Source organism: Cryptosporidium ubiquitum (assembly GCF_001865345.1).
Source record: "Cryptosporidium ubiquitum isolate 39726 chromosome Unknown contig_5, whole genome shotgun sequence".
Lineage (NCBI taxonomy): Eukaryota > Apicomplexa > Conoidasida > Eucoccidiorida > Cryptosporidiidae > Cryptosporidium > Cryptosporidium ubiquitum.
Window position 1 is genome coordinate 74,923 of NW_021639809.1, and position 16,091 is coordinate 91,013.

The following is a 16,091-nucleotide window of genomic DNA, read 5'->3' on the forward strand; positions in this document are numbered from 1 at the left end:
TCGACAGAGATCTAGGCGGGCTCTTGCTATGAATCTTTAAAAGCCATGTTAGTGGGATTTAAAGAAAATAATTCAAAAAAAAAAATGATAAATTATTAATTTAAAAACTAAATCAGCCTAAATAGTTATATTAATCTAGAATCTAAGAAAGCTAAATCAACTTTAAGTTAGCGATCCTGTTGTTCTTTTTGAGGATTGCAAGCTATTAGTAATAGCCATAGGAACATTCCTGAATGAGCTGAAGTCATCTAGTTCCACCACCTTAGCTTGTCTTCCCAGAGCCTTTTCTTCACTGTCTTTTTTAAAGGATTGTTTAGTATCATATAAGGCGTTGGTGAACTCATCAGGATCCCTTAATGCTGGGTATTTTAGATCTTCAAAAATATCCATGGAATCTGAAGCAGAGAACGCTGCTCCCCAAAAATCGCTTCCAGAAGATCTATAATGCCTTGCATGTTGGTTAAGCGAGTTTTCCATTGTATCAAAGTCTGAAAAACTGTCTTCATTGAATGAACTGACCTTCCCTTGTTGATCATCCTCAAAGTCTTGTAATAGGTAGGGCTGGATTACGTATTCCCTAGAGATATGGTCCTTACCTCCTCTCATAACTACTGTCATGGACGGGGAGCTAACCACCTTGATACACTTTGTGCACCTGTCTTCAGCTAAGTCGAATTTAAAAAGCACAGGAATTATTCTCTCTACATTTAAAATATCAACTTCACTGCTTTTACTGGACTTGAGAATAGCTCCTTCTGATATTTTCCTCTCCTTCTGTGGTTTGGCTTCCTTTTTATTCATCTTATCAAGAGATTCCTTTTTCGGCTCACAGACGAAAGTCCAACTCCAAATAAAGTTGTTTTTCAGACGAACTACTGAATGCCACCAACCTGTCTGGATCTCAACAACATGGGATTTTAACTCTGAAAGGTCCAAAAGCTTGGGAGTAAAGAAGTTTTTATGTAATTTTTTTTCTAAATACTCGTTCCATACTGGCACTTGTCCCCACTGGTATACTTCTCCATTAGTTGTGAGAGCTAAGGCAAAGTTGTATCCAAGAGATATTTGGGAAACTCTTGAAATGTTTGAGAGGATTTTGGGCCTTTTGGTACTGTAGACCCCCTTCCCAAGGCCAAGTATTCCATTTTGAGCAACTCCAAATACTGCAACAACTCCATTAATTCCAATCATAAAAGTAGTTCCTAGTCCACAGCTCAGAGAGTTAATCCTACCCAATTTTTTAATAGCTGGACTCCTGAGCTGCATTGGAATATACAAAGAATCGTGGACATCCTCTAACCCTAAATCATCTCCTCTACCCCAAACCAGCACCTCATTATCAATGGTTACTGCTACACAGTGAAATGCTCCCGCTCTTGCAAGAGTGATTTTAGTCTGTTTCCAATCAGCAGGTAGAGAAATTGGAGTTGGGGATGAAATCTGATACTCTGTAGCATCGCATCCACATTGACCAAATTCATTGGCTCCCCAACAGTAAACTGAACCAAATTCACTCAAGGCTAAACTGTGATCTACTCCACAAGAAATACTTTTTATCTTATTTTCAATTTGGAGACTTGCTCCAGGTCTGATTAGAGCTCTTCCAAGTAATTCACTAGGAGATTTTCCAAGCCCCAGTTGTGATTTGTCATTCATTCCAAAAGAGTATAGTTTCCCTTCACAAGTTAAAACAACAGTATGGAACCCTCCAATCCCAACATCTTGAATTGAGTTTCCTGATCTGAGTAAACCTGTTACTGATTCTATCCATCCAGCAGGATACTCTCTAGTTGTATCTACTTCTACAACCACTTGAATAATTTGAAGTCCTTTGGGAGCTTTCTCTCCCTTGGATCCAAGTACAACTCTATTCATATTTCTTCTTTCTAAGTCCCATTGCAGCAACATCTGGCACTCATTTTGAGTTATGTAGTCTGTTCTAACTTTCTCTGCCATTAACAAAACATGTAGTTTTTCCTCTCGAATTATCTGTCTGACTCTGTCACCTCTCCACCAGCTCTGAATACATTTAATTGATTTCAGCATGTTTTTCCAATATATCCTTGTCAAAGCTGACTGTAAGCGTGGTTGGAGAACATCTGCTACCCAGAATAACCTATCAAGGTGAGCCAAGATCCAATACCTTTTTATTAAGCACTGGATCTTCATGACGTACTCACTATTCCAAAGTTTTATTCTAATTTTTTGAAAGAAATGAGCATGATTTATTGTTTTTCTGGTGTAATATCCTCTCCATACGCTTTGTATCTTTCTTGCTGGAGATGCTATACGAATATAGTGAATCATGATCTGTCTCAAATAGTAGTATCTCCATGTCCTTTGGATTTTAATAGCCTTTGCCTGTTTAATCGAGTAGAGCTTCAGAAGAATTAACCGTCTCTTCTTTTTGTAATGAATCCAAGCACTTTGGACTTTCTTTGCTGCTGCTTCTGATTTGATCTTATGTAGAACATCCATAAAGGTATTCTTTACTCTCAAAACACTTAATAATAACCAGATAAAATTTAAGAACTTTTTCAATGCAGCTTTTTTTCTCAAAGATTCCCTTATCTCCTTTCTGACTCTATGGCCTCTGTATATCCTTTGAATAGTTACTATTGAATTAGTATAATTCCTCATTGCATTTGGAATATTCATAAGAAGTACAACACCAACAAGGTGATTAAGCAACATGTTCTTTGCAACTCCTTCCTTGTTTAGAATGTACATTCTTACCAAACTCTGACATCTAATTAGAGAAACTGAAAAGTCTTTTAGCTGTTTTCTGAGTCTTGAAAGTCTATATATTTCCCTCAAACTTTCTGCCAAAGGAACTAAACTCTTTGTTACTGATCTGAAGAATCTCTCTACTGCAATCCAACCGTCCTTTTTGATAAAAATCTTTGAATTACCAATTTGCCATTCTGATTCAGGTATTTTCATAGTGTTCATTGCCTGACGGCATTGTGTTTTTAGATCCGTTCCTGAATTTATTGTCTGTCCCATCAATTTCATGATCATTGAATTTTCTTGCATAAATTTTTCAAAGGTTTCTCTGTATGCATATCCTTTTTGAACAAGTAAGATTGCCTCCATAATTGATAGACTTTGAAGCTGGTCAACTACCATATCAGGTTCAATCAGATTTGGTAACTTCTTTTCATTTGCCTTGATACATCTAATAAACTGGGCATTTGTAGCCTTCAATGTATCCAATAAATGTTCAATTGAAACTCTGAAAATACTTGCAAGGAACTTTCCCTTAAGTTTTTTGGAGTTTAGAATTTCAACTTTCTCAAAGGAACCCTTAATTATTGAGTTTTTGGATTCTTTGAAAAGCTGGATGATCTCTGGCCTAATTCTATGTTTATTTTTAATTACAAATTCTCTGGTTGTATATTCTACTGTAGTTGCCGTATGTTCAATGATAAACTTATCGGGAATACTTCCTTTTGGAAGCTTATAGCCACTTTTGCTTGCACAATTCTTATGAGCACTATTGGTAAAGCTCTCATATGTACCATTAGACACTAAACAAGACTCCTCGAGTAAATCAAAGATACCTCCTTTACCATCGAACAGCTGAACCAAAGGAGAATTGTCTTCATATGTAATGTTATCATGGGAAATTGACTCTTTCTTATATTCTTGTAATTCTGCTTGAAATACTGAGGAAATAAAGAACTGTTGAAGTTTTTCATTTGCAAAGTTAATTAAAAATTGTTCAAAACCATTGACTTTAAAGACTTCAAAACCATAAATGTCCAAAATTCCAATCCACTGTTTCTTTTCATCATCAAATTCAATTGCCTTGTTGATCAGATCTATCAAGTAATTAAAACATCTAAGATAGACTTCCTTTGCACAACTCTCTATTTGCTCATATGCCTTTGACTTGTTCAAGGCTGAAACAACTACAGTGCCTCTGATCTCAATACTAGTTGTAATTAAGAGCTCCTCAAATTCTTTGGGGTTAATCCCCCACAACTCAGAGACATCTTTCAAGATGTCTTGACTTTCAATAGAAGCAGCATCTTCCATCCCTTTAGATTCTTGCTCACCTAGTTCAAAGTTACCCATTAGTAGGATAGCCGAAAATAGAGAAATGAGTTGTTCTATGGCTTCCTGATTTGGTAAAATTCTTTTTAGTTGAGGAAATACACAGTTTTTAAACTCTTTAACATCATCAATATTCTGAACATCATAGCAATTAGACGCATTTAAATATTTATACCAGTTTAGTTCACGTAATTTGTACTTAACTATATCAGACTGAGAATTATATGATTTGATAATTTGGTAGAAGATATGGTAGGATCTCTCATTTTCGATTTGGTGGCCAATTCTGCTTAATTCCAACATATAACTTGAAATTGCACCTCCAACAATACCATTAGACCTTTCTAAACATAACTTAATAAACCTACCAAACCTACTTGAGTTGTTATTTCTAAGTGTCTTCGCATTTCCCAAGGCTTCCAATAATGGGTTTGCTCCTAAAATTACGTCCTGTACATTATTGTCAGACCCCATTCCTGAAGAAGCAAAGTAAGACATGAGCTGTCTTGCAGTTTCTGTCTTCCCTGCTCCAGATTCTCCAGATACAATGCATGACTGGTTGATTTTTTGGGTTTCTAAAAGTTGCATTGATCTTTGAGCAACAGCAAAAGTGTGAGGAGGAAGTTCACTAGGGAAACCCATAGAATAATCTGCTCCTTTATACAACCTAATTTTTTCTGGACCATAGAGTCCTTCAATCATCTTGAAAGGGTTAACAGCAACTAACAATCTTCCAGCATAAGAATAGATTAAGTCCATATTGAATCTTTGGTTGATAACATCTAAAACGGAGGCTTCACTTACATGAGGCAATTTAGTTAAGTCATTAATTTGCATAGGATCGATTCCAACATTATAGTTAAAACACATATTAAAGTCAACATCAATATCCCCCTCATCTTCAATATTAACATGTATAGTTTTTTCCCCAAAACTTTTGATTATTCCTAGTTTATATTTATGCTTTATCCCGTCTTCAGGACGTTTGACCCAGATTGGAGTATCAATTAAAAGTTCATCATTTCCTACCATAGAGTACCTCCTTTTAAGCTCCATTTCTTTTGGAGCCGCTTTTTTGGGGAGCATCCTTAGAGCTTTAAAGATTTCTTCAGATTTTCCGATTTACCTTGAATTACAGAAAGAATTTAAAATTGAGCTTTTGATTGTCTCGTATAAAAACTATATAGTTAATTTCTAGGTAAAAAGAAAATTTCCTTCCTACAGAATTCATTAAAAAAGAGATCAATCATGAATGAAATCTTTTTTTTCATGAAATTGATCACTTTTGACCATTTTTGGTGTGTGCATGAGCACAAGTTTGGCGGGAAACAATAAATTAATATTTTAATAATAGAAATAGCTTTAGTAGTTGAAAATTCAAAAGTAGAATCCGGGATAAATTTTGAGTTTTTTTTTTGCAATAGAATTGATAGAAATTACCATAATTTTGATGGATGACAGTCATTTTTTTAGTACTTTCATGACACTGCAATCCATTGAAGTCTAGAGAACATATTTGTACTAATTAGGCAACCAAATAGAACAAACCAAAAAAAATATAGAAATTTATATAATAATTTTTATCTTATTTTTCTAAACTAGACAGCTGTTTAGGACAGTTTTAGAAAGAAACGCAAAGACAATATCTTTCTTTGCCGTATTCAAATTGAAATTACTAAACCAATACATAATAGAACGTCATAACTTATTCATTCTTAATATCCATTTCTGAGTATTCCTCTTCAGCAATATTATCATACTCTTCTTCATCTTGGTAGTCTTCATATTTTTCATTTCGGGTCAAATTTAAACCAGAGTTATTATTTTTAACAAAGTTTGTTGGATGTTCAAATAAAATTCCTTCTTGTACAGCAGTATTGTTTCCTCTATAAATTTGCTGGACTCCACCAGAGTAGACTAACTCAGGCGGAACAATGGTCTTAAATACTTGGTTACAATTTGGACATATCTCCATGTCTTCCTCCTTATCAGACAAACAAGCTCCACACGCTTTTCTGTTAATAATCCAGTCAAAATCGTTATCTTCTTCTAGATCTTGTAGTGAAACATCATTCCCAATATTTACACCATCAACAAAAATTTGTGGAAGTAAAATTGTTCCATCAGATTCCAATGGGTCCATTTTCAAAAGTCCTTCGTTTTTTAAGTTATCAAATATTTCAGAATCTCCTAAATCTGTTTAAATTAATAATTAGTAAAATACAAATTACAAATGAATCTCACCAAGTTTTAAGAATCAATTTGGTTAATTTTCTCCTAACTTGATGAATTTTAGTAGTAAACTTACTTGCAGCAATTGAGAAGTCTCTATTTGCATCAATCTGATAGTATACAACTCCTTTCACATCGAGAAACTGCTTTGCTCTTAAAGAACCATAAAAATGCCTTCTGATACCACTCAAAGAAGTATGTATCAAAACAACCTACAAAAGAAGAAAGCAAAGTAATAGTTGTGTGTGAACTCTAAGTGCGGGGCAAAACTTAAACTTTTGCACAACTTTCTCCCCCATATTTTTAATTACTTACCTCAGCAGGTGTAGCTTGTACTCCTGATCCTATTTTTTTTTCATACATTTTATACAACTATATGAATGACTCTAATTTAGGGTAAAGACAGAAATACAACGGACTTTAAATTAACTCTCTTTATTCTGAGATTCGGTTAATGAAATTATCTAAAATTCCAATTTATAGATAATTTTTCATTCATATCTTTTTACTTGTAAATAGACTTATTTTCATGTCAAAACAGAGTCCCGCCAAACATTACCGCCATAAATTCGGTGTTTTTTCATTGGGAAAGTCGATGCCATTTGATACCAAAAGATAGAATGAAGAATAACTGTATAAGAAAACACAAAATAGGTGTTTGAGTGTGCCTTTCTGTTAGAAGAGTGCAAGTAATTCTTTAGATGTTTTTTTTTCAAAGCTTAAGTAGTTTTGGTTTTTAGAATAGTTCTTTTAGTATAAATAATGTTTTGGCGGTAAAACAATTTATATATTAAAAAATCAACAAATAAAAAAAAAAAACAACTATGGTGAAGTTCTTCACAGTTAACAAACCTGATGTTAATCTGCTTGATATACCTGCTGGATCTGAGAAGTAAGTTTTAAATATCCAAGTAATTTTAAGTTGTCTAGTTCACCGACCAATTTAGAGTTCAGTGGAAGGTAGAATCAAGAGTTCCATGTTGTGGTAGCTTTATGATAATGCTTGAGGATCATACACTTGGAAACTTAATTACAACGTAAGTTTAGTGTCTCTAATTTTCAAAGTTTAACCTGTAACACTTTTCTCTGACGATACTCTTTCCATTTAGGCAATTGTTACGTGATCCAAATGTTATATTTGCAGGATACAAAGTACCTCACCCACTAGAACCTCTAGTGCAAATTAGAATACAGACAAGAGAAAACACTACTCCATTTGTTGCAATTCAGAACGCTATTCAATCGATCCAGATGGAGTCACAAGTAATATTGAATTCATTTAAGGATTCGATGAGAAACTATCCTATATACAAATAGAGAATAATTGAATTAAACTATGATTATTAATACTTAATCTATAATTTTTCTTGACGATTTTTCTTTAGTTTCTTACTTACATCCGAATAAATAACTAACAACAGCCTGATGTTGATTGTTTCTGGTTATTTCCTTTGGAAAGCTGGACTCCTACTGAAGTATTATTAGTAAAACACCCTATAATGATTTTGAAGTAAAAAATAAATTTAGAATAATTAATTTTCTAATTTTTGATAAACTTACCATTTATATCCATGTTTGATGAGTTATCCTTCATCTTCTGATTATATACTTCCTGCAATAAATGCTCAAAGATATGTTTAACATTGCACCTGGTGACTGCAGATGCCTCCGAAAAGAATAAGTTGTTCTCCTGGGCAAAGTTCGCAGCTATATCAAATGGTACCTCTCGTTTACTAGGATCCTTCTCAACCAAATCCAATTTGTTCCCTACAAGCATCACAACAATATCAGGCTCCGAATTTTGCTTAATATCCTCCAACCATCTTGAGGCATTCAGAAAACTGGATTTACGAGTTATATCATATACCAACAATGCACCCACAGATCGACGATAGTGTGCCCTTGTGATTGCTCTATATCGTTCCTGTCCTGCTGTATCCCATATCTGAGCCTTCACTGTACCTCCAATTGAAAGAGGTACTGTCCTTGTTGCAAACTCAACTCCTATTGTTGGTTGCGGAGTTTTTGGTAAAGCATCTCTTGTATATCGTGATAATAAATGAGTTTTTCCAACTGTTGCATCTCCCACTAATATGATCTTATAGAGATGGTCATATTCATCTGATGAAGAACCCATTGAATGTTTTTCAATCTGCACAAATTTTTGAATTTATAACTAATAATGACCAATTAACAGCCATTAATTTGTTCTTAAACCTAATTTTAAACTTAAACTAAAGTTTGAATCCCACTCACCAATTGGCGCCAAACGGTCTGATAACACTTTTTTAATATAATATTTATTTTTTATCACTAGTACTGGAAAGTGCTATGGAATACAGAGAATTTGACAAAAAATATTAAAAATAAAATAAATTAATTATCTTAAATATATATCTCAGTGGCATTTTGCCTAACATGAGATAATAAGCACATAAACTATTCATGGATTTTCAGTGAATTCACTTTCTCTAGCTTTAAACACACTCATCCCTTAAAATCCATTACCATAGTTAATCTTAGCTTGTGAAAAATCCATCTCAGGATGAGCTGCTTTGAACTTCTCAAGGAGCTCGTGTTGTTTTAAGTTGTCGCTCGTAGGAAGCCCCATTGCTTTTTGTCTTTGATCGAACATCATCTTCTCCACTGTAGCTCTGGTCTCTGGGTCTAAGTCAGAAAGTTTTGAGTTTTCTGGGACAATCTTGGTGGTGTCTATTTCCGGATCTCCCTTTATGACGCATGACCACCAATTAATATTTTCCTGTTTCTCGAGAACAATTTGTATAGTTTTCCCATCTACAATAGACCATAAACACTCATCTGGCTTAACTTTTGAATTAAGTTCACCATCTATAATTGTTTCTCCCTTTACTACAACTTTTAATTTACTAGTTCCAATATTAATATTGCAATCTTTTGATTTAAGTCCTGGGATTGTATTAATAAGTACCTCTACAGTTCCTAGTGTCTGAGTCCATGTGTACTTTTCAGTGGATCCTCCATTCCCTGGAGGAGGAGGAGTTTCTGAGTCGGAATCATTCTCATTGTTTGTCTTTTCATCAACCTTTGTTGCAGATAAACCTTTTTCATCATCTGGAAAAATCTCTTCAACTTTTGCCACGCCCTTTGTTAATTTATTTCTTAATTCTTCTTCTTCCTTCTTTTTCTGCTCTTGGATCTTCCTTTTTCGCTCTTCTTCTCTTTCCATCATTATTCGCTTTTCTTCTCTTCTTTTGTCCGCAGAGAGAGCCTGGTACTTTCTGAAATATTTCATTAAAATTTTCTCTTCTTCTCCTTGGCTCATTGCAGTAAAAAAATCTGTTTTCCTCAGTAGGAAACCAAATACTATATCTAAAAAATTCTCAATTCCATTTGCACTTTGAGCCAAGTTAATTAGAAGAGAGTCAAATCTTTCGTCCATAATTTAGATAGCTTTTTTTTTTATTCCAAAAATTAATTAAAAAACAAATTATTTCCTTTTAAACAATGCCGCTATACTCTATTTTACAGCTAATGAATTTTATTTTGCAATTAACCCCAATAATTTGTTACTAAACCTAAATCGTGCCTATTTTACTATAAGTTCAGTTTCTAAAAGGGAAATTTTGGAAAATAATCCGAATTCCCCACTTTCTGTTATTCAACTGGAAGACAACCAAAAAAAGACTTAAAATACTAAAAATGAGCTTTTTTTCCTCTAGATAAATAAAATCTTCAGCTTACTATTTGTGTATTATTTAATACCGGAATTATCTTTATTGCATGTAAAAAAAAAATGTACATGTATGTTGCCTGCTTACAAATATATGTCTTATTTTTTTGCATGCATTCCACCAAGTCGTTGAAATAACAAACTACATATTAATATTCAAAAAGAAAATTAATATAAAAAAAAATGGATTTTCACTGTCAAGTAAAAAATGGACAAAGTATGGAGTATGTGTCACAATTTTACGTACCATAAATATAATATATAAATGAAAAAAAAAATTAATAAAAACTTATGCATAATCATGTGGAAGGTCCACATTGGATCTTCAAATAATTAATAAAAATAATAAATAGTGCGGACATGATATTAAATAAATTAAATGAGACCGAAAGAAATTAAGTGGAAATTGAGAAAATAATATAGTAATAAAGATATATTAAGGAAATAATTAAAAGAAAGAAATGAGTAGAATAGTACACGACAGTAAATTCCGAAATTTGTATGGGGAATGTCTGCAAGATAGGTTTTCAGGTTTGCATATTGTAACGAGCAGGCATACAGTTGATGGATGTGGGATAGCTGCTTCAACAGAATTTATTGCATTCCCAGCAGAGTGTAGTGGTGGGGGAAGTGTTGGTGTGATTGACAATAGCTCGTTTGGGTACAAACCAAATGTAGTGTATTTTAAAGGCCATAAAGCAGCAGTTAGTGATGTGGAATTTTCACCTTTTTATTCTTGCTTGTTAGTAAGTGCATCTCAAGATAAAACAATAAAGTTATGGGAAATTCCTGAACATGCTGCACAAAAGAGATTAAAGGATCCTTTGGCAGTTTTTCGTGGGCATACAAAGAAAGTTTCTCTAGTTAAGTTTAACCCATCAGCAGAGTGGATCTTGGCCTCGGCTAGCAGAGACAACACAATTAAAATTTGGAATTGTGAGACAGTTCAGGATGAAATCAATATTGGATTGCCTGGTTTACCGACATCAGTCAAATGGAGTTACGATGGCAGTCTTTTGGCTGTTAGTTGTATGGACAAAGTAACAAGAATAATAGACCCAAGAAGTGAAAGAATTACTTATCAATGGCAAGCTCACAACGGAAACAGGAAAAGCAGATGTGAGTGGATGGGTGGCACAATGGGAAATCCAAATTGGTTATTAACAACAGGTTTCAGCGATAAAGGCGAGAGACAAATTGGAGTTTGGGATATCAGGTATTTAGACAAGAGTGTTGGTTTAGAATTTGTTGATATTGAGCAACCGTCCCTGATTCCATTCTGGGATGAGGGTACTGGTCTATTTTACTTGGCAGGTAAAGGGGACACAAACATTAAGGTTTTTGAATATAGCAAAACCGAGGGTTGTGTCCGAAGGATGGAGGAGTACAGATCAATAAATTCTTTAAAAGGTTACTGCTTAACTCCAAAACAAAATGTAGAGGTAATGAAATGCGAGATTGACCGAATTCTGAGATTAGAATCCGGGGGTGTTATTCAACCCGTTTCATTTATTGTACCAAGAAAGACTAACGAGTTCTATTCCGATTTGTATCCCGACACAATTGGAAACGAAGCCGCAATGGGCCCAGAGGAATGGATTAATGGCCATACAGGAGAACCAATGAGAATGTCTCTAAGACCAGATATTGTTCAAACTCAAAGTAATATGTTTAAGAGAATGAGATCTGTTGTCAAGAACGCAAGAGTGATATTGAAGAAAGATCTAGCCAAGGCAGAGATGCAATTAAGTAATATGCAAGACGAATTGTATTCTATTGAGTCGCTCAAATACCAGTTAAAGGAGAAGGAGAATGAAATTGCTCAATTAAAAGCAAAAACTTCATTAGTTTAATTATAAGTTTTCACTCACCCATTGTAACTAATAATTGGGGATGGAATATGAGAAGTAAATTTAGTTTGTAGGCTATACATTTCAAGAAATTATCTATTAAATACTACTACCTGATCCTTAAACGTAATTTCTACTATTTCGATTAAAACCTATTTGGAGTAGATTTTCATGGTTGTTAAGAAAAGATCTTTAATTCCTAAATCCTCGCAAATCCTGGCAAGAATCTTCATACTGTCTGCCGGGAGCTCTGTCATTGTGTTTGGTAGAGTTCTCATTGAATTAATAGTTTCCGAGTTTACTATAAAATTTTGATCTACAGGGATATCTTTAATAATTTCTCCTCTAACGACAAAATGTTTCCATCTAAGTCTTTGCAGTCTTCTAATATACTCAAGACAGCAATCTTCGGGACCCTCTACAATAATTATTCCAGGGTATCCAATCTTACAATAACCTCCAAGACAAAGTTCTTTCGCCCATTCTAATATTAACCTTCTCTTTATCTTGCTCCTAATATGGTGACTGTAACAAGCTCTCTGTCCCCATTTAATCATTCCCAAGGTTTCTGAAGCGCTCCAGACAAACCTAATCATCTCTTCTTGCTCAAAATCATCATTTTCACCTTCTGATTCTGAACTCTTCAACTGTACCCCAGAATCCAAATGACTATTTACTACACATGGAATGTCCCGAACCATCTCTTCTGCTGCCTCTCTGGAGGCAATAACCTGATCATAAATGCACTCTGTATTTGGAACAAATACATTCATCCCTGCACTCTCTATGTACTTTATTTGTGATTCAGATAGAAAAAATGGACGATCAGAATTCTTACCCCACTCTTTTCTGGATACCACATCAATCATCTTTAAACCTGATCTATAGTTATTCTCAGGATCCAATGTTATTTCCAGATATAGAGGCATAGAGTAGAACTTTCTGTCTCCAAGTAATACTCTGAAACGCAAATTTTCCAAGTTCCTTTCCTTGCTAATTTCCTGCTCAAGCCACAATTCTAGCTCCTCACTAATCAGCATCTCATCTTCCCCTGAAAATATACACCTAAGTGCATTAATTTCCTGCTTCAAACATTCAATTCCTTCATCATTCATATTTATGTTCATTTAGATTCAAATTCTAACTTTACTAAAATTAAAAACCGTAGGTTTTGGCGGCAAATATTGAAATAGTAATGTATTGCTTTATGGCCCAACAAGTTCATATGAGCTAAAGTTACTGCAGAGCTTCTCAGCCTCCTCAATGGGAATGAATGTAGCTATTCTGCTTACAATTTGAGAACATTGTTTAATAGCTTCATCTGGACGGTCATAGACTAAATCTTCGAGGCTGCTCACAATATTCAGGTCATGGTCAATAAGCTGAGCAGCAATATCACAGGCCACATCCATTGGGATCATGATAACTCTGGTAAGGTCGATTCCAGCAACAATATCTGGGTCTATTGAAGCCTTAGTAATCATCTTCATCTTTCTAAGAAGCTTATAGAATCCGCTGGAAACCGTATCTAAACTTGAATTCTTAGGCTTAACTCCTTCAGGATACAGACAGTTATCTCTAGCACTTCCTATAACAGATAGTGCTACAATAGTTTTTAGATCTGAATCGGAATTTCCATTAGGGCCAGGTTCGCTGCCAGGGCATCTATCCCAGTAGAGAAGCTTGGTAGAAACAGAGCCTTGGAGGAGTCTGTGTATGCTTAGCTTGTTAGCCACATCCAAACAGTATTGCCTGGCCTTTACAGCTCCAATATCCTTATTAGTAACCTTGTAATTGGAGAGGGGGATTCCCCATAAGGAGACTCTATGTTTGAAAAGTCCTTCAATGCTCATAGTTCTAATTATGTTAGTGCATGATTCTACAAATCTCCAGGGGATAAAGTTTCCTTTCCATTTTGGGGATTTCATCATTTTCCAAGTAGAATCAGGAATTTTATAATTACTTTTCATTTTGTTCTCTAGTTCATTCCAAGCAATTGTTTGGAAGACTGAGAATTTTGTAACATCAGAACCCTCCACTCCAACTGAGTGCTTTAGAATTGGAGCATATTTGTATTCATGTCTTGGATGCCCTGAAGTTTTTCTGTCAATTCTGAAACGCATTAATCTTGCTCCAAACGGGAACTTGATACCGAAGAACTTGTCTCTTGTTGGCATTTCATCAATAAAAGATCTCTTAGATGGAGGAGGAAGATCATATATTTGCAAAAGATAGTCATTAACAGTAGATACTGGAGAATTGGATTGTATGTTTTCCTGACTCTTTTTAGGAGATATGATAGCATCCACTAAAGTAAAATGTTTTGAAGATTCGTCAATTGGGGAAAGGATTACCTCACCAGATTCGATTTGTGGGTTACTTGAAGTTGGGGAAAGGCTTTCCTTTATAAGGGTACGGGGAAATTTTCTTTTGGAAAAGGATAGATTGCCGTTCTCATCCTCATTCTCATCCCCGTCGGTTCTGTCATGTAAGTCCTGTTGATCAAGGGAATTCTGAACATTCTCTATAGCTTCCTGTTCTCTCTCGTTTTCTATTTCATCCAAAACCTCAAGTTCCCCTTCTTTGTTCTCCACAAAGTTCATAACTGTTTCATCCTGTTCTTTTGGTTTATTCTTGGTGATGGAAAACGAGTTCCCGTCAATCTTAGCCATCGCCTCCTTAATTAGCTTATCTTTAATTTTCTTTCTATTGAGTCTCTTCTGGGTAGTGGTAAAAATGGGCTTACCTTCTATATTGTGGTAGGTTGAATGCAGCTGGGAATAAGTAAGTTTGTGAGAAGCAAATCCTCCTCTACCAGTTCTAAAGATTCTGTGCTTGTTGTTAAAGTAGTCATGCTTTTTTGGACAGCAGGCAGAACCAATGAGAAAATGGGACGTACAAGACCCCTTTGGCCTGGAAAGTTCAAGATGGTGGTCATGACCAGCTATATAAGCATCAACCTTGTACTTCTTAAGTAAAGGATCAAGAATCTTGTGAACATCGGCATTATCTCCATGCTCTCCACTTGAATAACATGGATAATGGCCAATAATAAAGATCCAGTCGATATCTCTCATGACTGCAGCCTTCAAAGTATTTTCAATAAAAACCATTTGTTCCTCCCAGAAAGCCGGAGTAATGTCGGAACCCATTGGAGAAGACATGACCCAAGAATCAGTATATATGAAAATTGCCTTGGTTTTCACCATCTCCTCCAGCCCTTCCATTGAACTTGAGCTTACATTTAAGTAGGGGTGGGGTGAGGATCTGGGAGAGTCAAACTCCTCAATAGTATAATACCAGAAATTTGGTAAGTACCATCTTGGTGACTTTGTACTGTAGTGACGATCGATCTGGGCTGTTGCATTTCCCCACCAGTCGTGATTACCAAGTACACACCTAAACTGAATATCCTGTAAGGACTCATAGTCAAAGACCGATTCGAACATATTCTCCCAGATTGGATCATCAACCGAGCTGACTCCCCACCTATAAAAGTTGTCCCCTACGGATATTATGAATTTTGGTTTAATAACAGAGGCAAGGTTTGCCATTGATCTGCTTACTGCCGAAAGAATTGCGGTAGGTTCACCCCAATCTCCAAAAGTCATCCAGCTTAATGGTTCGGAACTGCATCCTATTGCCACTGATAAACAAATCAAGGTTACCCTAAGTAGTATTTTGTTTAGCTTAGACATGATGGCTTACTGAAGTAAACTTAAGTATCCGAGCTTGAAGATACCCTGCTTGATCTTAAATTATCTAAACTTTTCTGTTATATTGTCATTCGGGTTTGCTTTTAGCAGTTACAACTTTTATGGCCAAATTAAATCATCTAAAAAATGAAATTATGAGCGCCAAATCTTTGTGTATTATTAAATTTATTAGAATGGTGGCGCCAAAGTTTTATGCTCTTAATATATATATATTAAAAATCCTGCTTGATTGAAAAAAATTGAGATGAATCAGGCATCTTAAATTAATCCATTTTTGTTTTTATTATGCTGACATTGATTTATGTTTAGTTTAATTTGAATAAAATAATCATGATTTAAATTTATTCTATCGATACCGCGATACATGAATTTCTTAGATTTCTAGTAAATTAAGAACAAATTAGAACAATTTTAAAAAGATTTACTTGCAGCTATTTTAAGTTAGTAAATATATTAGCAATTTACCTGCACAAACCCACTTGCATAAACACTCAAAATAGTTGTTATTTAAGGCTATAAGAG

The 16,091-nt window shown here is 34.8% G+C and overlaps 8 protein-coding genes across 8 annotated transcripts; 2 read left to right on the plus strand and 6 right to left on the minus strand.

Annotated features, from left to right (window-relative positions):
• Window positions 1-162: 162 nt before the first annotated feature.
• Window positions 163-5,145, minus strand: cubi_03107 (myosin; the record flags this gene model as incomplete). Its single annotated transcript, XM_029020120.1, has 1 exon — window positions 163-5,145. One exon carries the CDS (start codon window positions 5,143-5,145, stop codon window positions 163-165), a length of 4,983 nt encoding a protein of 1,660 aa, XP_028876127.1.
• A 619-nt stretch (window positions 5,146-5,764) lies between these two features.
• On the minus strand, window positions 5,765-6,654 carry cubi_03108 (uncharacterized protein; the record flags this gene model as incomplete). The annotated part of the gene is made up of 3 exons (XM_029020121.1): window positions 5,765-6,249; window positions 6,368-6,503; window positions 6,607-6,654. 3 exons carry the CDS (start codon window positions 6,652-6,654, stop codon window positions 5,765-5,767), a joined length of 669 nt encoding a protein of 222 aa, XP_028876128.1.
• A 461-nt stretch (window positions 6,655-7,115) lies between these two features.
• Window positions 7,116-7,608, plus strand: cubi_03109 (RNA polymerase II; the record flags this gene model as incomplete). The annotated part of the gene is made up of 3 exons (XM_029020122.1): window positions 7,116-7,183; window positions 7,239-7,328; window positions 7,401-7,608. The coding sequence occupies 3 exons, from the start codon at window positions 7,116-7,118 to the stop codon at window positions 7,606-7,608; spliced, it is 366 nt and encodes a 121-aa protein (XP_028876129.1).
• Window positions 7,609-7,702: 94 nt separating this feature from the next.
• cubi_03110 (uncharacterized protein) lies at window positions 7,703-8,428 on the minus strand (the record flags this gene model as incomplete). The annotated part of the gene is made up of 2 exons (XM_029020123.1): window positions 7,703-7,785; window positions 7,852-8,428. 2 exons carry the CDS (start codon window positions 8,426-8,428, stop codon window positions 7,703-7,705), a joined length of 660 nt encoding a protein of 219 aa, XP_028876130.1.
• A 357-nt stretch (window positions 8,429-8,785) lies between these two features.
• On the minus strand, window positions 8,786-9,712 carry cubi_03111 (uncharacterized protein; the record flags this gene model as incomplete). Its single annotated transcript, XM_029020124.1, has 1 exon — window positions 8,786-9,712. One exon carries the CDS (start codon window positions 9,710-9,712, stop codon window positions 8,786-8,788), a length of 927 nt encoding a protein of 308 aa, XP_028876131.1.
• A 752-nt stretch (window positions 9,713-10,464) lies between these two features.
• On the plus strand, window positions 10,465-11,856 carry cubi_03112 (coronin; the record flags this gene model as incomplete). The annotated part of the gene is made up of 1 exon (XM_029020125.1): window positions 10,465-11,856. One exon carries the CDS (start codon window positions 10,465-10,467, stop codon window positions 11,854-11,856), a length of 1,392 nt encoding a protein of 463 aa, XP_028876132.1.
• A 149-nt stretch (window positions 11,857-12,005) lies between these two features.
• Window positions 12,006-12,980, minus strand: cubi_03113 (uncharacterized protein; the record flags this gene model as incomplete). Its single annotated transcript, XM_029020126.1, has 1 exon — window positions 12,006-12,980. One exon carries the CDS (start codon window positions 12,978-12,980, stop codon window positions 12,006-12,008), a length of 975 nt encoding a protein of 324 aa, XP_028876133.1.
• Window positions 12,981-13,058: 78 nt separating this feature from the next.
• Window positions 13,059-15,551, minus strand: cubi_03114 (secreted acid phosphatase; the record flags this gene model as incomplete). The annotated part of the gene is made up of 1 exon (XM_029020127.1): window positions 13,059-15,551. The coding sequence occupies one exon, from the start codon at window positions 15,549-15,551 to the stop codon at window positions 13,059-13,061; it is 2,493 nt and encodes an 830-aa protein (XP_028876134.1).
• Window positions 15,552-16,091: the final 540 nt, after the last annotated feature.